This window comes from Clupea harengus, chromosome 1, assembly GCF_900700415.2.
Source record: "Clupea harengus chromosome 1, Ch_v2.0.2, whole genome shotgun sequence".
Classification (NCBI taxonomy): Eukaryota; Metazoa; Chordata; class Actinopteri; order Clupeiformes; family Clupeidae; genus Clupea; species Clupea harengus.
In genome coordinates, this window is record NC_045152.1 from 18,381,070 (window position 1) to 18,401,548 (window position 20,479).

General features: G+C 43.1%; 2 protein-coding genes across 5 annotated transcripts; both read right to left on the bottom strand.

Annotated features, from left to right (window-relative positions):
- Nucleotides 1–1,958: 1,958 nt before the first annotated feature.
- Nucleotides 1,959–10,502, bottom strand: e4f1 (E4F transcription factor 1). Its single transcript, XM_012818345.3, has 14 exons — nt 10,339–10,502; nt 9,422–9,543; nt 9,230–9,314; nt 8,936–9,099; nt 8,662–8,782; nt 8,402–8,554; nt 8,022–8,200; nt 7,136–7,381; nt 5,995–6,109; nt 5,469–5,686; nt 4,919–5,117; nt 4,397–4,563; nt 4,202–4,264; nt 1,959–3,593 (listed from the first exon to the last, which is right to left on the bottom strand). Exons 1-14 carry the CDS (start codon nt 10,430–10,432, stop codon nt 3,231–3,233), a joined length of 2,289 nt encoding a protein of 762 aa, XP_012673799.2. The 5' UTR covers nt 10,433–10,502; the 3' UTR covers nt 1,959–3,230.
- A 3,034-nt stretch (nt 10,503–13,536) lies between these two features.
- zgc:113333 (beta-N-acetylhexosaminidase) lies at nt 13,537–20,471 on the bottom strand. Of its 4 annotated transcripts, none has more exons than XM_031569516.2 (14): nt 20,178–20,471; nt 19,784–19,805; nt 18,892–19,153; nt 18,674–18,783; nt 18,496–18,583; nt 18,181–18,345; nt 17,486–17,657; nt 16,948–17,019; nt 16,545–16,749; nt 15,984–16,066; nt 15,749–15,824; nt 15,534–15,632; nt 15,279–15,368; nt 13,537–15,142 (listed from the first exon to the last, which is right to left on the bottom strand). In XM_031569516.2, coding segments are annotated over exons 1-14 (1,638 nt in total). In that variant the 5' UTR covers nt 20,179–20,471; the 3' UTR covers nt 13,537–14,949. The 4 variants fall into 4 exon arrangements, with proteins under 4 accessions (XP_031425376.1, XP_012673461.2, XP_042563747.1 ...); XM_012818007.3 differs by having other exon boundaries at nt 19,784–19,875; XM_042707813.1 differs by having other exon boundaries at nt 20,063–20,471.
- Nucleotides 20,472–20,479: the final 8 nt, after the last annotated feature.

Genomic DNA, 20,479 nt, shown 5'->3' on the forward strand with positions numbered 1-20,479 from the left:
TCTCTTCTTCTGGATCAGGGTCTCTCTAAGGGCTGGGGACTGACCCAGAAAGAGTATGGCTTGCCGGTAAGAAAGAGAGAGAGAGAGAGAGAGAGAGAGAGAGAAAGAGAGAGAGAGAGAAAGAGAGAGAGAGAGCGAGAGAGGACAGCATGTATAAAGAATAGAGCCCGGGTGTCGCTACTCAATGCTATGACACAGGGGGACTCGTCTTCATGCCAAGGTTGAACGGACCTGGACAGACGCACAGCTTAACACAAATGTCCCATGTCGATCCATGCTTCACACGGGTGATGAAGCTCTAAGACTCACTAACTCCACATCTGTCTGGGCCACTGCTGTTGTATCCACGGGCCAAGACACACTGCCAGATCAAATATCCTGCTTAGGCTTCATTCTCGAAAGGAGTGCTTGTCAGCCAGAAATGGGCAGGATTGTGTTTATTTCCCCAGAAATTCACCTGAGCAGCAGAATATTTGCAATGGGAGCCTCTGTTTACCCCTGAGGGTCTGCACTGTGAGCTGTGGATACCAGATCATTAGGACACTAGGACCCAAAATCCTTAGCGTGCACTTCTATTTTTAATCTGTTGTGTGCCAGAACGTTTCCTGAACGACAAAATACACAGACCATATGAAATAATATATTTGAAAAGCTAAATGACTTGCCATAACTAGGCATTAGTATTGCCATACACCTGTAATGTGATCCACTGTTCGATCACAGATAATTCACATATTATACTTAAGAACCCTTTTCAAAACACTGAAAACTAAATAACAGCTGTGATAAAAAATGATTTTACATTGCTATGACCCCCCTGTTGCAGTGAGAGCCATCACCACCAAATCATTGTAATATGTCGAGTGATTTCAACTGGCAACTTGTAGTCGAAGAGTGAGTTAAAACAATCCAATGCAAACTGAGCATGAGGCAGTTAGCGGCATCGCTACTAGTCACAGCAGATGAAAGGACATTACACTTGCATCATGTATATCCATCACTACTAGTCACAGCAGATGAAAGGACATGACACTTGCATCATGTATATCCATCACGACCCTTCAGACAGACACATCAGGAAGTACACAGGAAACTGGTCAGAAGTATACATAGAAGTCGAGGTGACTGGTGTCAACAGACTGAACCACAAGAGGAGCAAGTAGCCTTGATTATATGTCTAGTCTAGTGCTCCCTTCAAGGCAGGTTGTCTGTACTGTGCTCCCCCCACACAATGAGCGCATCGTTAAAGTGAATGGATCTGTGCAACATGTCCTATAAGACTGTGGAGATGAGTCATTACTAGTGTCAACACTGGTGAAGGAGGCTGGAGAGAGAGAGATGGAAGAATGAGAGAAAGACAGGAACAGGGAAAGAGATGGAAGAATGAGAGAAAGACAGGAACAAGGAAAGAGGCGCATCAAAGTGGGCAGGACTAGCTTGTCTGTCCTAGATTTTCTCATGACTGATGATGACACTCCATGCCGCCCGCTGAGAACACCTGTGGTCTCTGCATGTACACACACACACACACACACACACACAGCTCAAAATCTCACAGACAGCAGGGCACATTTCCTCTAAAAGAAGAAAAGAAAGACGCCCCAGAACTGGATATGGCCTTCATGTGGCGACAGGTTTAAGTAACCATCTCAGTGTATCTACTCATTCTGCTGCCCAGACCCTCCCCCCCCATGGCTCAAATGAACTATGATACACAGTAGATTCAAAAACCAACATTGTGGGCATGCAACAGTCGGGTGACTATAAATCAAACCGGGACGGCTCCATACAGATTAACATGCCAATGACTTCAAATGGACTTGTGCTCATCCACATGGTCACGGTCTTTACTGAACTGAGCAGTTGTTCACAACCATTTTAGTGAAAACGAATGAATACTTGATTGTTCTAAATACTTGAAAAACACCAGCCAAAGAAATCACACCAAAAACAACTCCTTTCACTTTGAAAAAATGAGTTTAATGACATCCTCAACGACATCAGCAGATGGCACAGACAACCTGATGAGGTCCTGAAGTAATGACATTACAAAGGGATTGTAACAGAGATGGTGGCATATTTGGTATTAATCTTTCATGGAAAAAAAACAACGTCTAGGGTTAAGTCACAAGTCTACTTTGGCATGATGACTAAAAGGGAGTGGATGCCAACCAATGGGCAACCGGAAGCTTTCCTTCCAACTTTCCTTCACAGTAATTCATAGCGTAGTCACTGCCAACACTGAAATAGTTCTTCTAAACACTTCCGCCAAACATGCACCCGTGTCATCCATACCAGTCCAGCAACTCATTTAAACATTCAATCATTCAATTAAAAGCAGATGGAAATGCAATCTGCACCGCTGTAAGTAAATATTACTAATACCGCCACATCTGCAGACACTGGACCCAAACTGGTGGGCAGGAACACAACTAGTACATCAACATTCACTTACATTCATTTCCTGTAGCTCAGAAACAAATTGATGCAGAAGGCAAGGAGAGCCTTTTCGCTAGCTCCAACCTATTTCAGCCATATTAAGATTCACATGGCCAACTGGCACGTTAATATGTTACGTTGGGAATGGTTAGTTCCTCTCGAAAGGTTCACACTGCTCAAAGTTTCGCCCTTTATCAATGGCTATTGTTTACCTGAACCTGAACCTCTGATGGTACTGCAACAAATGAGACACAAATGACAGAAGTAACAGTGCTCTTGTTTCATTAGCACGAAAACAAACGTGAAGATAATGCACAGAGGGTCCAGCCATTAAACACTACAGCCACTGTTCAGACCGCTCTTCGCTCCAGTGAGGTGTGGGCCTTTCCAGTAGGCTGGGTGGGGTAGTTGAGGATTTCAAAACAGAGTGAGACAACAGTTCAGTGGCTTCATGAAACAAGAAACCAATAAATATGAAGCAGTGTTTGCTATTCACATATTCTCCTACTTCATTCATTAACTAGGAGGACAAAACTAATCTGTGAAAAGCTTTGTTCAAAACCACACATAAAAGAACAGTTCTTCAGGCAGCAGAAGGCAAAATAGCTTGAACATCTCAGTTAATTTCATCAGTCTTTTTTATCACGTAGTCTCTCACTCGTTTGTGCACTGAATTGCTCTTCTTCTCATCCCTCCCTCGGGTTAAAAACCCTGTGTCGTGTTCAACAGTCACAGCTGTGTCCAAAGCTGTAGTCAATCAGAGTGTGTTTGGGTCCGTCTCTGTCCCTGTCTCACACCACCACGGTCTGGATCTCCATCTCCTCAGGGATGGCAGTGATGACAAACTGCTCCGGCTCCATCACCTCCACTTCCTGGGCCTCACCAGTCACCATGGTGACGGTTGTCTCCTGGGCGGTGGCGGTGAGGATGGTGCCGTCTCCAATGGCAGAGGCCAGCGTGAGGGCCACCTGCTCCGTCAGGCTCTCGGGCGTGGCGATGGTGATGGTGTCGCCCGAGTCAGAGATGGTGGCTGTGGCAGGGCCCCCGTCCTCGCCGGCTGCCACGTGGCGCACGATGATCTGGCGCCCACCGCCGCCCTGCTGCTGCGACTGACTCACGATCTGCTGCACCACCTTCATGATCTGGCTGCCCATCTGGAACCAGAATGGAGGGAGGGTAAGAAAAGAAGCTCTCTTGGAGGCAGTGAACAGGGCTCATTTTAACACTACTCAACTCTGTTTTCTGTTCAGATTGTTCACAGGTGGCTTAATGCTGCTCAACATGCTCTAAAAGAAAGACATTTTGTGTATATCTTATAACAAGAACAGAAAAAAAGGTATTTTGTCATAACAAAGCAATACACTGAAAATACATGTTATTTCAGCGGTTTGTGAAACCTAAAAACTTTAAAGGCTTTTGCACCTCTGAATGAGTATCACTCAGGATAAATGATAAAGTCTGGGTTACTCAACAGATAAACCTGTGTACATTACATATTTGCAGCATTTAAATCAAGGGTGTACTCATTTTTGCAAACCCTTTATCTAAGTGAAGTTGCACAATTAATACTTTCACAGTAATTGAGAACATAATCTCTCTATGCCTTTTAAGTATGTGTTTAATATATTTCAATTTTTGTCATCTTTCAATTCATTGTGAAATTGATCATTGAAAAATAGAAATATATCTTCCTGTTTAAGGGGGGTGTATACTGCACATGAAGGGGCCATGCCCAGGAGCTGGGGCCACTGGGGCCACTCACCTGACTCTGAGTGTCCTGCAGTAGGGCCACCTCCTCAGTCGTCACAGACTCCTCTGCAGCGGCCTGCACCAGTGGGTGGAGAAACAGACTTCAAGACGGCTACAGTAGAAACATATCCCCACACACACACACACGCCTCTAACACAGAACAGTCATCCCTAAGGTTCAGCCCCACCCGCGTCCCCCAAGCCTCACCCCAATGATGTACTCTTGAGTGTCAGCCACCACGGAGGAGAACTCCACCAGCACAGCGTGGGGGTCCTCGGTGATGATGGCAGCCACGCTCTCCGCTGACCCAAGCTGCTCCTTCACCGCCACTTCAATCGCCTGCTCCGACTCCCTCTGGCCTGTATGGCAGCCGCCTGACACACACAACAATTAAAATAATTATAATAATGACTGTGTAATATGAAAGTGGGTGCAGTGCACAGTGCAAGTATCTGCTAAAGGAATACACATAGGTAGAAGAGAACTACATTGTCTATTTCTGTCTCTGAGTATTGTTTATACTTAAAGCTTTTCGATGATTAAGTCCCAAGACCAACAGAGGCTTGTGGAAAAAAACAGACAACACTAATCTGGACACACTAGTCACATTCCCATCCTGTACTGTGCAAGTCTAAGGCACATTTTCAACCATGCTGTGAGGTGAGGATGCTTTCAAAATAGCATGAATAGTCAGAGCAGAGGTTGAGGTCAACACTGTTTTCCACACACCCTTAGAGCGCAGGTGCCGGTTGAGTGTGCCGTGTTCGGCAAAGCCACGGCCACACTTGAGGCACTTGAAAGGCTTCTCCCCGGTGTGGTGGCGGATGTGGCGCACCAACGAGCCCTTCTCCCGGAAGCCACGCGTACAGTGGGGGCACACGTAGGGCTTGTCCTGCCCATGAGTCCTCTGGTGAACCTGCAAGGCATTCTGGGATGGGGTCAGAGACAAGAGGGAGCAGATGTCAATGAAGTGGCAATGTGACCTCGTAAAAAGTATTATTTACCTTGTAGGCTAATCTCTTCAGTGACATGGGTAGGCTCTGGTCACATCTCTGGTATGAAGTATGAACTTCATATTTCTTGCTAACGGGATAACCATGCACCTCTCGTGATCTGCAATTTTCCATGAATGAAGCCATTCATTACACTCTCCTTAAGCTCAACAGCACTTGGGCACAAGCACGTAACGAGCAAATAACGTTTTGTTTTGTTAGAATCACGCCTCTGTGGGGTGTGTGAGTGTATGTGGGCTGGGGGGGGTCACGGGAGTTTCTCTGACCTTGGTCTTGTAGGCCTTGTCGCAGCGGTTGCAGTGGTAGGGCCGCTCGTCGGAGTGGGCGCGCATGTGCTCCCGCACGTGACCGATGGTCTTGTAGAGTTTGCCACACTCGCCGCACTTGTAGCGCCGCTCACTCAGGTGCACCTCCATGTGCTTCTTCAGCAGGTAGCCCGTCAGGAACTCCTTCTGGCACACCATGCACTTAAAAGGCTTGTAGCCTGCGAGACACAGAAGACTGTGACTTAACCTCCCTCCCACATCTCAAACACCCGCTTATCCACACATTAACACACAGAGCTAAACAGACAGCTATGCTCTCTGAGCTTCCAAATGACAGGGGAAAGTTTCTCAAACACCACTCGATGTACAACATTGCAGTAATTAAAAAAAGAAAAAGCTCAATGTGTTCATTCTAGCACTGTGCACTGTTCACATTGCTGCAGCATTGTAAAAACACAAAAAAATGATGTTTAACTAGGCAAGGCAAGGTGAGGTGAGCAAGGTGAGGATGGGGTCAGGCTCTCACCCAGGTGACCTTTGACATGGAAACGTAGGTAATTCAAAGCTTTGAAGACCCGACTGCAGTGAGGACATTTGTGAAACTTTAAAGGTGCCGACTCCCCCTCCTTATCAGAGGTTTCCTTCAGAGGGGACAAAAATAAAAGCTTCATTAAACCCACACAAGACAGACTGCATACGGTGTGCATTATTATTATTATTACACAAAAAGCTTAATTAAACCCAAACAAGACAGACTGCATACTGTGTGCATTATTATTATTATTATTACACAAAAAGCTTCATTAAACCCACACAAGACAGACTGCATACGGTGTGCATTATTATTACACAAGTTTGATAGGTTAGTTTTTACAGTTCAACAGCTCCAATATTATCAAAGATCTTTATTATCATTATCTTTTCAGAGCCATTTAGATCTGCTTTTCAATTTTTCCTGCAGAAAAACCTAAACACAGGGCATACCTCACTTTATGCCCAACCCTGGACACAATGTTCTGGGAAACACTTTTTTGATACAGACTTAAATAGTAAGTATACATTGTAATTAGTGATGCACTGATCCCATCCGTGGATCAGTATTGGCGGCAATACCAGCTTTATCAAATGGATCTTGTATCAGTTAAGATTTCACCTATCCACCTCCGGCACCGTCACCTAGTCATTATGAGATTGGAACTACGTGATGTGAATTTGAAGAAACCTAAAAGGATGCTGATGCCTGAATGGCTCCACTAGGGTTCATTGGCCTCTACTGCAGCCCGTAGGCTACTTTTGATGAGGGTGTTTAGAGCTTTTCCTGTTATGTGAGCACGTAAACTGGGGAACTGAGAAGATGAAAACTAAATCTGCTCTATCCAAGCTCTCTAATACACTTTTACATTTAAATGGAACACATTTTTGTATATTTTTAGCTCTTTAAAAAAGCAGTGCTGTGTGGTTTACTATTGCCTCATGTAACCTCATTATAATAATATATATACCAACAACAACGATAATAATAATAATTATATTCAAGGGAAAAGCTCTGGTATCGGTATCCAAATTCAGGTATAGGAAGTGGAGCAGAACTAAAAAGAGTGGATCAGTGCATCTCTACTTGTAATAAAACCATGTACCATAAGTCACCAAATGATGGTTTCCCTTACCCCAGAGCTCAGCACAGTCTCGTCCTCCATCTCCACGCACTCCTCTGACAGCTGGATATCCGTGACTCGGCTCTCGGTCCCGGGGCTCTGCAGGGCCAACCTGGCGGACCTGCTCACTCCGGGCCCTGGCCCCGTCTCCACTTCCGTCTCCGCGTCCGCCTCCAGGGCGATGCCAGAGTTGATGATTGCCTGGCAGATCAGATTGTTGCTCTCTTCCATGGGCTCAGACTGGGGCTGCCCAGCCTCCTGGAAAAGAAGGGGTGGGAATCACAGGAATCGTGAGAATGGTCACAATACTTGTACGACTCCAAATATTACTTCACATGTCCCAATCCATTTGACGTTTCCAAAATAGCTGTCGAGTGAACAGACCTGCTGGAATCAGGACTGAAATAGCCACATGTTTCGGCAAGGTTCCCAATTTGAAAAAGCAAGTAGCACGCCACAGAGACAGACACTGATGCATGTTATGAAAATATTTTTAAAAAGATACGCCATAAAAGTGTGTAAAATGATTCAAAATAGTAGAGAGCAACAGACAAGCAACCCTCTTCAGAAAACATTATTGTGAACTATGTTAGTGCTCACTCATACAATCAACTAAATGTATTTATCATGCCATGACATGTTACTTGTTACTCGAGCAGATAGACAAATCACCATCGGAGCCTATGCTCTCTCTCCCTGTATCTTCCAGTCATGCTGCGTCTTGCCAATACAGACAGTAGGCTATTTTAGCATAGGAATACAAAGTAGTCAGCAAAAATAGTATGACGTAATAAAATGCTCCCTCTCCCTGCATCTTCCATAATTGACATAGAACACCCCCCTATGGGGACTTTCTGTTTCTTTCCGTTCAGAATCAAAACATAAAAGGAGCACCCACTTGCTGGCACTGCCCTGGATCCTGGACCATCTGAATGTGGATGAGCTCCTGGGTCTCCTCATCCGCCTCCACCGCCTCCTCCTCCTCCTCCTCCTCCTCCTCCTCCACCACACTGACCTCTGGCACCTGCTGTTCCTCCGTCTGGGGCAGGATGGAGGGAGGCTGGTCTGCCACAGATTCTAGAAGTAGACAGGCTACCGTTACAAAACAGTCCAAACTCAGAGCTGTCCACAGCACACACACTCAGGAAAGTGATCAATGCTAGATGTGCCTATATCATACAACTTTAAATCTAGATCACATTCCACACAACATAAATGAATGTGTCCTAAAAGACACTTTCGCTGGGTAAAGGTGTAGTTTCAGAAGGTATTCTGCACCTTTTCGAACACCATCTTTGTCAACAAGGATCTCCTTGCACTGACTGAAGCGGATCTTCTCTGTGCAGGGGGTGAGGGACTTCATGTGTCGAGTCAGGGCCCCCGACTCTCTAAAGGAGAGGCCGCAGAGGTTACACCGGTAGGGCCGCTCATCTGGAGTGTCAAAAGAGGGCCAAATGGAGAAAGGGTTATCCTCGGGCATGAGGAGGGGACGGGGGGTACGGAGGATGGCGCTAGTGCCATCTGGTGTTGGGTCTCACCTGTGTGCCGACGGTTGTGGCGGATTAGTGAGCCCTTGGTTCTGAAGGCGGTACCACACAGATCACATTGGAAGTCTTTCTTTTCGCTGTGGGTTGACATGTGTGTCCTCAGGATGTTGGGCTGCAAGAAAGAAAAGAACTGTTACTCTGAGTGTAAGAGAGCAAAATATTGCTTTTGTCATTCAACTTATTTAAACAGTTTTTAGGCTTTCTACCCTCTCATAAGTTGAGGGAGTACTATATAAATGGCATTGTACTTCATAAAGCAACGCACCGTCTTGAAGGTTTTCTCACAGAGCTGGCAGACGAAGCGCCCCTCATCATTCACCCTTAACACCATCTTGGGGCTATCTGAGTCTTCAGAGACCTGGGCCCCTTGTTTGCTAGACTCCACATCATCAGACGTTGCTTGCTGGGAAGCAGCACGAATGGCTTTATCTGGATTAAATATTTCAAATATGAGGTGGGGTGAGGGTTTGACAAAAGCATGCAGTAGTTCTGAAATAACATGCATTTCGGTCCAGAAGGTTCGAACATAAGCAAACAAATACCTCACAGAATAACCTACCTGGACTCTCTGGCCCGACTGATGACAATATGCCACTCTCATCTGTCATGAGTAGGGCTGGAGAATTTCCGTCATCACCAGCAGTCTATCATAGTAAACACCAGCATTACTAAAACACCAAACTACTTTACAGACGTGAACCCCACAGATTGAGGGCTGAACCAAAGAATGTAGCACCCACACTACTATTACCTGACTCTCCTTCTTCGTCGGTTCTTGAGATCGCTGACAGTTACGACGCAGCTTGTGCTGAATGAAGGCCTCCAATAAGGAGAATTCCTCCTGGCAGCGTCCACATTTGTGCACATCTTCATCTGGATTGCAGAAGTAGAGTTATTTTCTAGTGAAGACCTGCATCTAATTATAAATACTACGACAGCTTGGCGTAGCAAAACCATGTGTCAAATATGAGACCCGCCATTGTGAAAGGATTGAGCCCATTAGCACGTCGGTGTTTTCATTGACACAGCAAAGTTGGCTAGATAGTTCTATGATGTAGGTTGCAGGGTAGCTAACAAAGTATCTTAGCTGCCATCGCGAATTGGGCATATTAAAGTTAGCCGTTACCTCCAGATACCCCAGTAACAGTTACATTTACAAGTCCGAACATACCTACAACATATCTAGTGACCTGGTTGTTCACCTTTTTTTCTTGGACAGCAAAGTAACGTAAAGTAAATTAGCTATAGTATGTGCAGTTAAGTTAGCACTAAGCAGTAACAAATTATATTTATCAGAAAGCTTTCCCTAACGTTAGCTTGCCAGAGACCTTAGGGAATGCCTAACCTTCTGATTAACAGTCTCTGAGTGACTAATGGTAAAGTAAACTTGATGAAGATAACTATCTAGGGAGAAAGGGGGGTTAGCCAAAGTAGTAAGACCTAGCTAGCTTGATAAGAAACCTGGCCAATGCGGCTACCTAATGTTATTGCACACGAGCGCTAACGTTATGCTAACGCGCTCATTAGTCTATATTGCAGGCTAGGTTAGCAAGCTAGCAATCATTTTAGCCTGTCACCACTTTAAGAATCAAGGCCCATGATGTGAACGAAGTGTTGGTTTGGTTTCATACATAGTAACAGAAATTTTGAGTAAAGAATGACATGTACCTTCGTCTCCCAGCGTGGTTTCAATAGTGATGATGTTGCCGTGATCCGTTTGCTGGTTCTCTGTTTCTGCCGTATTATTATTTTCTAGTTTCATGTCGTTCGAGTTCTCCGTCTCTGTCGCAACGCTAGGGCAGTGAAAACATGGCGGATTTACGACCTCGTAGTCATAACAACTAAAAAAGCAAGTCTGGCAAAAGAGGAGATCAGCAGCTGATGGCCTACACAACTAAATGGTAAAACATATTTTTTAGACAAACTACAAATGTATGTTCTAAAATTAAAATAGGAAAGTTTATTATTCATTATTTATTTAGCAAAAGCTGAATGACAGATCACGAATTGTGAGAATCAGTTGGAGCCTATATGTAGGCTATACTGTTTTAAATAGATATTGTGAATATAAGATAATGAATATAAGTAATAATAAATAATGTATGTTTGCCTAATTTGCCTATTTTTGTCACAAAACAGGAGGACTGGTTTGTTAATACTGTAGACTAGCCAGCTGAATTTATTTAGCATCGGTTGTTGAAATTACCACAAAACAGCAGGAGACTTCAGGTATCTACTGGTATTCTTCAGACTAGCCAGCTGAATTTTTTTGTACTTTTTATTAATTTGATTATTACTGCTGCTCCAACAGAGCAATATGATACATCATTCTTGACTTAACATGAACACACCACTGCTAGATACCCATATGCACTAGTCAACTTCCAAACGGTGACAAACACATTTAAGGCATCCCCTGGCTAGATAACTACAAATGACAAAAACACACACATTACACGTTACAGAATGTACACACTCTGTCTTACTGGTTCATCTAGGGAAAGAAGGGGCCCACACTGTCGCTGCAGGTGTCCAATATCCCCACAGGCCCAGCATTGGTCTTAGCTCCACTGGGCGTGCTACACTTACCACAGGGTGGCCCTCTGGCATCTTGACTGCTGCTCTCACCACAGGATGATGCATTGCTGGCTCAGCCCCAACCATCAAGATGGCCTCTATCTCCTCTGCCTGATGCACTGCCTCTTCTAGCGTTGCTGGATGGGTTAGAGACACACCTACTGCCACAGTAGACCTAGCTTTAGGAAGGCATCCAAGGCTAGGCTCTGGACCGATGCGGGAGGTAGCTCAGGGTAAGCCTGGCTGGCTAGGTACAGGACATCAGCAGCCAGCACGCCTACCTTTTGTCCTGGCGGCTGCATTGGTGAAACTGGCCCCTCAGTCCAGAACAGATACAAGCTCACCCTACCACTGTTGCAGGGCTGCCACCATCTCAGCATAGGAGACCGTTCCTCTGTGGCTGATGTCCAGCCTAGCTTGGCTTGCGAGCCCTTCTAGTGCTGTTGCTAAACTAGCTGCTGTCTGAGAGTCTGTTCATTTTGCAGCGGCCACCACAAGATTAAATTGGAAAAGGTATGCCTCCCAGCTGCTGGTACTATCATACCACCCAAGTTTTGGAACTGTTGTTGTTAGCAGGATCTCTCTGGCTGGGGTTCTCTGTATGGCCAGGTGGCTGCATGAGGAGAGAGAGGCCATGCTCCATGTTAATCTGCTGCTGCAGGTGAAGCTGACAGGGCCAGTTTTCCACTCCGTACTGCTTTTGTCATGTCCCTCACTGTTTCCCCCCCCCCCCCCCCTGTGTTTGCTGCTGCATCAACGTCTTCAGCCAGTCTTCTTCGTCGCTGCCTTCCCTCTGACCAGGAGGTCGGAGCGCACAGTTTCCATCGGGCAGGCGATTCTCTGGCTGTAACTCTTTCTGATGACATGCTAGGAGTAGCTTTGCTTCCTGGATGGCAGCTTTCTAGAAGAAAGAAGAAAACTGCTAGTTCTTCTTTTATTAAACGCAGAAAGCCATGATCTGTAATCAGCTGCATGTGCCATCCCACTTCTGATTCCCAGTGTAACAAAACAGTGTCAGGACAACAGGTTTGTTAATACTGCAGCCATGCAAGCTCCATGTATTAGTCTCTCAATAACTACTGCAGCCATGGGCCCACTCCATGTATTAGTCTCTCAATAACTACTGCTCCAGTAGAAGAGCATATGGTACAGCAGACTTCACTAACACACCACTAGGTACCCATGTGCACTAGTCAACGTACCTATCTCTTCAGAGAGCACTTCCCGTCCTAACTGGCACTTCGACTAGTGCGTAACTTGCAATTACAGCAGTTACATTTCTGCACTTCTTTTTCTTTTTCATTTCATTTTGTTATATTTTCTATGTAAAGTAGTATTTATTGTTACACCAGGTTCTATTGCTCGTAGCTTGACTATTCTCTCCCTTGTACGTTGCTTTGGACAAAAGCGTCTGCTAAATGACTAAATGTAAATGTCAACGTTCATAGAGGGACGCACACCTTTAAGTCATTCCCTGGCTAACTGTAGATTAAAAAACACACATAACACATTACAGAGAAGTAATCTTCTAAAGCAAAAACAACTATTTATTCTATCTATCTATCTATCTATCTATTTTAGTTATACACAGGAAAATATGTTAAATTCTTTGTACTATTGGTTGGGGACTTCCCACAGCGACCAATACTCTCACTGTCACATGCAAGTAGCCTACTCATACCCAACAACCTAACCAATATGGCATGATACAGCAACAACGCACAACTGGCTGGTGACAGCCGCAACACACGCCACATGTTACTTTACTGCTTTACTTTAACACACTCAGAATACACCGTCTCTGGTCTCATAGCAGTCTATATTTCTATCATATCTAGGATGTTGTCAGTAATAGGAACTAGGCCTATTACTTGAAAAGTCAGCCTTGAGGAACAACTTGAGTCAAACTGTCTAGAAAATATGTATGTTAAGTGTAGTTATCTTCTATCTTAGTTATACGACTTTGGGAAAAGGCCTACAGTCTGACTGTTAGAACCATATCTGGGAAATCTATTAAAAAGTCTTTCCACTGACAGACTTTTCACTGAGATAGCATAAAACACAAGCCACAAGTCAATGGATTCACAATGACTACCTTTTTATCCTCGTCTTACTCGCCACTACAATTAGGGCTGGCTTCTGCTCCATGAAAACAAGTATAGTTCTATTACTCACAATGCTGTCATTTAACACAAGGTACTGCCTTCCAAAACAGGCTTTGTGTGAACATGTACTCACCAGCTGTAGTCTTAGCACTTTAACTAAACAAACCGGCCCATGGGTGTGGGATGGTATTGGATTGTTTTGTTTTTTATTTCAACAAACACACGGTTGCCTGTGTGTCCAACTGATGCAACTCCAATAATGAGTAATTATCGACAGACGTCAAAGCAAACCATGCGTATGGCTTCACATGAGAACATGCAGCACATATCTTTAATGTGACCTTAGACCTTGTATTTCACATAGAAACTCCTGTAAAGAGGTTTTTTTTATAATTGTTTACACCCTAATATAGCACACTGAGCAACATTTCTGAAACCTGACATGCAAAGCTCAAAACACATCAGGTCTGCAAAACTACAAACACCTTTTCTGTTTTTCAATTTTACATAATGCTTCTTGCAACACACAATTAACATTATTAATTAACACTGATCACTCTCTAAGGTGCCACCCTACAAAGTTGCTATGGAGAACATACTTTGCCAAAATATCATGAACACTCACAGATGAGTCAAATAATGTTGATTGTTATGGCCATACAAGTCGATTTCAGCATCTCTCCTAAATTAATGATCTCTCTCTGTCTACCACTCTCTCTCTCTTTCTCTCTCTCTCTCTCTCTCACAAACACATGCACACACACACAAAACCCCAAAATATTCCAATAAATGCATGTAATTTTTTACTAAATGTGAACAAATAATGAAAATATCACAAGCGACTCCATGACCAGATCAGATGGACTAGGCTTTTGAGTGCATCCATACCAAATGGCATTTGAATTAGCCCGTTAGCCTGTTGCTTTGTAAGGATTTTGTAAGCTCTGTCCCAGCTGACCTCATGGCATCCAATGTGGAAGTACTTTGCACGTTTGTGCCGCTTCATGACCTGTCTGACCATCTCCTGCACCACTGCCAGAGAGCCAGATATACTCGGATTCAAGCTGTTGAGGAAATCTTCCATTTCCCTCAGATTTTACAGACTTTACAGCATATTTCCCATAGTGACTACTACACTTTCGATTCGGCAACAGAAAACCTGAGGAAATACTAAAACTCACTTTCTAGATTGCACCCCCTGGTAATAAAGTGCCTGTGTACAAATGTTTGTTTATTTGGGACTTACCCATTGCTATGTACAGAAATTACTTTATTTAGCACTACAAGACAAAACTACAATTTACAGCTACAGCAAACCTCTACAGACCACTCAGGGCCTTCATGCCAGGGAATACGGAAGTTTAGCACAACCCTTATTTAATCAGCAATTATTTTTGTGTGAGCAACATGTTAAAAAAAAGATAAAAATAGACATTTTGGATAAGGCTCTGATTTAAAAAAAAAAAAAACGCTCAATATGGCACGGTTTCTTGTAAGACAATCCTCTGTCCACTTGTAGCTTTTGAAGCTATGAATCAGTTTATTTTAAACAGTGCAATCCAGTTCAAAGTTTCTTTTCCCGCTTGTGAGATACATCCTAAACAAGCTTTTGGGATTTGGGGCGGCCACGGAGTTGAATGACGCGTTGGACATCTTGCAGTACTTCACGGACCCTGTCCAGATGGGGGTTCACATTCTCTTCCAACCACTCCTCAATCGTGTCTGGAAAGTAGATGGATTGCATTTCAGAGCGGAGGTTCCCTATCACAGTCTCCCATTCCTTCAGTGTCCTATGAAAACAAAACAGTGGACTTGTGCCTCAGGCCATACAGGGAAAGGTTGATGCTAAAAGCACCCAAGCATCAAGATGCTGAATTACTTTATAAGATGTTATGTTTTGTGCATATGCATACTGTTATTACTAACCTTGTAAGCTTATGTTGGAAGAAGCCTAGATTCCGTGGATTTCCAAAGTTGTACTTGCGATGATAGGGACTAAAACCACCCCTTAGGTGTCTATATCACAGGTAGGAAAAAAGGGAGATGTTAGTAATATATGAACTACATTAACATAACAAATTAGTTGTACACATACTGCACTATACAGAGATAAATGCATCATAAACAAACAAACAAACAACATATTGTCTTTTCCCCCTGAAGTACATGAAGATCACTTACCTATTCTTCAAGAGGTCTTCCATGGATGTTTGGAAATTAATATGGACAGTGTGCACCAGGTGGTAAAGCTCAACTCCAGCAAAGGCACCAGTGCCATAACTGTAGAATATCAAGGGTTGATTATAGGACTACTATCCAACATTATTGTTTAACAATAGATACAGACACCCTCTAGGGGGCACCCTTGTTATGCCCTATATACTGTCTGTGCATACCATAGGTCTTTGTCCACTTTTACTTTACAGCCCAAGATATGCTGAACCTCTGCTTGTGCCTTCTCATTGAAATAACCTGTTACACACACACACACACATTGTTTTTCACAAAATTAAACTCGTAAAAATATTCCACTTACAGTGTATATAGCACATAGAAAATGATGTTCTTAGCCTTTTTAAATCCATTTAAATCTTATTCTCCCTCCTATCAACCTGTCACCATGACACTTACCGTGCTTCAGAGTCTGGAGACACACAGCTAGGGAAGGGATAGCTACTGGGAGCAGCTCGCACAGGACAGAGAAGTGATCATACCTGCAAAGCACACAAGGACAGAGAAGTGATCATACCTGCAAAGCAAGTAAGGACTGAGCTATCCCAGTAGCTGCAGAATACTAGTACAGAGACAAATGGCATAAACTCTCAAATTAGTTTGCTGTAGCAAATATTAAATATATATTACAATTACAAACACGGGCAGAGACAGTTCAATTTCAAAATGTGAGGTAAAGGAGTTCAAGGTGCTCGATGATTTCCCTTCCACTGGCCTTCATAGACATGGGACTGAATGCTCTTTATGGTTTGGTGCAGCTTTGATTTCCCCACCCATATTACCCAGCACCCATTCATTCATTTTCCGTACTTAAGAAAGAAATACTTAATTGGAAATATCCAATCTCTCTCTCGGTTCTTTAGGCTAGGGAAACCCAGTATTTGTTTAAAATACCTTTGTGCAGCACTTTTTTGAGTATTGCTTAATTCTAAGCAAAGCCAATTAAATGTGTTCTCTCACCTTTGCCAGCCAGTTAGCATTATGCCCTCTAGAGTTATCTGAGGGTAGTTGCCCAGGGAAGAGATAATCTCCAGCCAAGACCCGTGGTTGTGTAGGTAGGCTCCCAATGGTGTCCACATCTGGTCCTCTCCTGTTGCCCCTTTGAATGCACTTGCAAACCACATACGCTTGAACCCTGCTTGCTCGTACCTAGATATCCAGCTGCCTAAATGAAAGAAAAACAATCATTAGCGGTGTTATATTACTTTGCAGGACAATGATCAATAACTTGGGTTTATTCTTGAATGGTATTCATTGAATGCAACATATTTATCCCTTTTACAGGGCAATGAAATAAGCTATGTTCATACATATATTTGTGCGCTCTTAAATCAATTAATAAGATGTACAAGAAGACACATACTTATCATTTTGATGTCCAGTTGTGGCAAATATTTCCAAACTACTGGAGTTACTAGTATTGGCAAACCTGATTCTAAAGAACACAGTTACATCTCCAGTTATAAAGTAGTTAGGTTAACAAGCTTTGTAACAAGCAGATACAGAGAATAATTCAAGGGTGGTATAGTAAGTGAAATCATGATTATAATGAAATAAAGCTCACATAAATTACATTTACATTTAGTCATTTAGCAAAGCGGCGTACATACATGTAATTCATATTGTGCTTTGCCCAAACACAAGGTACTATGAAACATTACCAAAGAACCATAGAACATTACCAGTTACCAAAGAATACATATAAAATCCTAAAACATAAAAGCATAAAACATTAGACATTTAGAAACCCAAAAACATGACCCAAACAGCAGCAAAGTGTGCTAAATGGCTTCTGGTGGCATAGCAGGAGCTGGATCATGCTTGACTCTCACAGAAAGAAGAAGGGTAGCCAGGGACCAGGCTATTCATCAATGAGGAGAACCAAATGATGAAGTCTGTACCTTTCAATGTATCAACACTGATCTTTCTCAGCATGTCATCCCACAAAAGCAGTTTCACGCTGGGCCATGTCTCCGTCATGAACTTCCCCACGGCAGTAACGTGACTGAGATACAGCTTCCCAAGCTCCCCATCACTGGTCTTAGAGTCCTGGCTCGTGCCTAGACCATACACCTGCAGAGCAAGAGGAAGGAAGTACAGGCTTAGATGGATACATAACAGAGAGTGGCTCTACAACACAATCATATCAAAAAGTCATTAACAGTCACTCAGACCAGCCAGCTCTTAAGTCTGGAGATGCTACAGAGAGTTTGTCAGTTTGTCTTAATGAGTGCTGGGCTCCACTGAACGCCACAGAAAGTCATTCTTGGCCTGTGGACATTTAGCTATATCATTAACTTTTCTGTTATAATAATCATCATCATCATCATCATCATCATCATCATCGTCTGTCTGATGAATGTCTTTCAGTCATGTCTCTGAGTCATGCTCACAATCAATCCTGAGAGTTATGTTCCAATAATAATGGATCACATGATAATTTCATATCCATTCACTGACTCAGTAGGATAGGGCCCAGCAGATACTACAGTTCCTCTCCTCTGTGTGGTGCAACCAAAGCACACTACAGTGTAAACACCGTTAGATCAAGCCTCTGTGGCTCTGTCAGAACACTGTAAACCCAGTCCCAGCTTACCTCATCGCATCCAATGTGGAAGTACTGAGTCTGTGGATGCAACTTCATGACCTGTGTCAGCATTTCCTTCAGCAGTGCTAGAGAGTCAGGAACACGCGGATTCAGGCTGTTGGGCAGTTCTGCCACCTCCCTCAAACCGAAATATTTTTCATGCTTCAGAACAAACTGTCAAAGGGAGTGAAGGTAGTAAAAAAAAAGAATGTTAGCAACAATATTTTTGTGTCCTTATGAAAAGGCATTCAAATAAACAGACATATCAAATTGATATATTTGAATGCAGGGGGGAAATGCACCACTGCCCAGAGAGTGGTGTACCTCAAGGTGTCCGAATGCTTGGACGAGGGGAATAACCTCAAGGTTACTGATCTTGGCTAGTCTATTTATTTCCATAATGTCCTCCACGCTGTTAATGAAAAAACTTTAAATTAGTCATCAATAGCACTTACTAATAAACTGACATCAAAATAATGAGTCTGTTTCCATGGCACCTGACCTGTATGCAAATGAGGAGCTTAGCAGACTAAGGTCCCCATCATATGGAAACATATCTTCATACTCAATCAGAACTCCACTTGCTCCAAGAGAAGCGAACAGAGGGAAGATCTAGGAGGTCATAGCATGAGAGAAAGCAGATTGATCCATTATTGTTCTTCTGTCACACAAGGAGTATTGTCAGAAAGAATATGTGTTCACTCCCATGGGGTCGCCCACCTGTTCCAGATATTTCACTTTTGGTGCGGCGCCTTTTAGATCTAAGTGCACTATGCGCTGTGCATCCTTATTCTCACTCGGCACCTCTGCTTGTAAATCATTTGGCATCTCCTCTACCTCAGCCTTGTGATTTGCCTGTGGCACTCCCGAGTTTTCGCCACCATCTGGTTTCAGTGCATTCACATCACTTTTCTCATCCAGGGCAAGATCTTTACCCCAGAACTGCCCAGTGGATGACCTCAAGACATATTCTGGTCTGTCACTGAAAAGTATAAATCAGAGGCTACAATAACACACAATAATGACCTTGCTGATCGTGCAAAGTTCACAATTGAAGATATATGGTTTAATAGTACCATTAGTTGTGAGAAATTAGACAGTGTGTGCATTAATAACACAGGAAGCAGAAACAAGATGAGCAAATAAACTCAGGAAAAATGTACAATAACAAAAGCTAGTTTGTGAAAATATAGTTGTAACAGTTTTAGGACCCTATCATTCTCATCTCATTCTATAATTGTTAAGTTGCTTCTAGTAACACTTCTAATAATTACCCTATAGTATAACAATATCATAATTGTTGATCTGGAGGCCTCAGCTTAAGTAACTGGGAACAAAAAATATTTTGACACGGACAAGATTGAAGGCTAGAGGCTACTACACACTAGAGTGGGAATGTTGCCATCTAAAAAATGATAGTCACGATAGGCATTTACATTTAGTCATTTAGCAGACGCTCTTATCCAAAGCGACGTACAAAGGAGAGAACAATCAAGCTACGAGCAATATAGACCTAGTGTAACAATTAATACTATTTTACATAAGAAATACAAAAAGTGCAGGAATGTACTGTAAGTGCGAGTTAAGTCATGAAGTCACTAAGTCTACTTACCTCCCACGAAGAAGATACCTCACTATAAACCAAATAAACAAACAAAGAGCAAACACCTTCACTGCTTTTTGGTTAAGCATGGTTAAACCAGCCTAAAACAGAAGAAGAGTAAACTGTGTTCAATGTAACGTGCATGATTCCATTAAATAATGTAATATGCAAAACGATAAGCCAATGCAAGAACTTAGTTAGCCTTGCGTTTATATCCTCTGAAAAACATATAAATAGCCTAAATTGTACGAGTTGAAAAAAAAAACATTAATAATAATGTAACTATACCTTCATTTAGACGTGTGGTGTATGGCAATGTCGTGCATGGACGTCAACGTCGCGAAGACAGCAATACCTTTGAAGCACGCTTAGCGACACTTTGCCAAATATGTGAAAAACTTACTCAGCCGTTTGGTCGCTCAAGGTTGCCTGTATTTCGAATGCAAAGGGTTGACGTTGGAGTAATAAAGTGTCACACAAAATCATATAGCAATATAACCTCCAACAACCTGACTGGCTACTCTCTCATGAGAGTTACACTTCCGTCTAGTCATTAAACTACCAGCCGTAAACAAAGGTTGAATTTGCTTGCATTATTATCATGGGCGGTGACGGGGAGTGTTCACAGACGCGCGCACACTACACTGAAGTATTTAGAAGTAGCCTGGCCTAGGCTAGAAGAATACACACAGTAGGTACATTTGT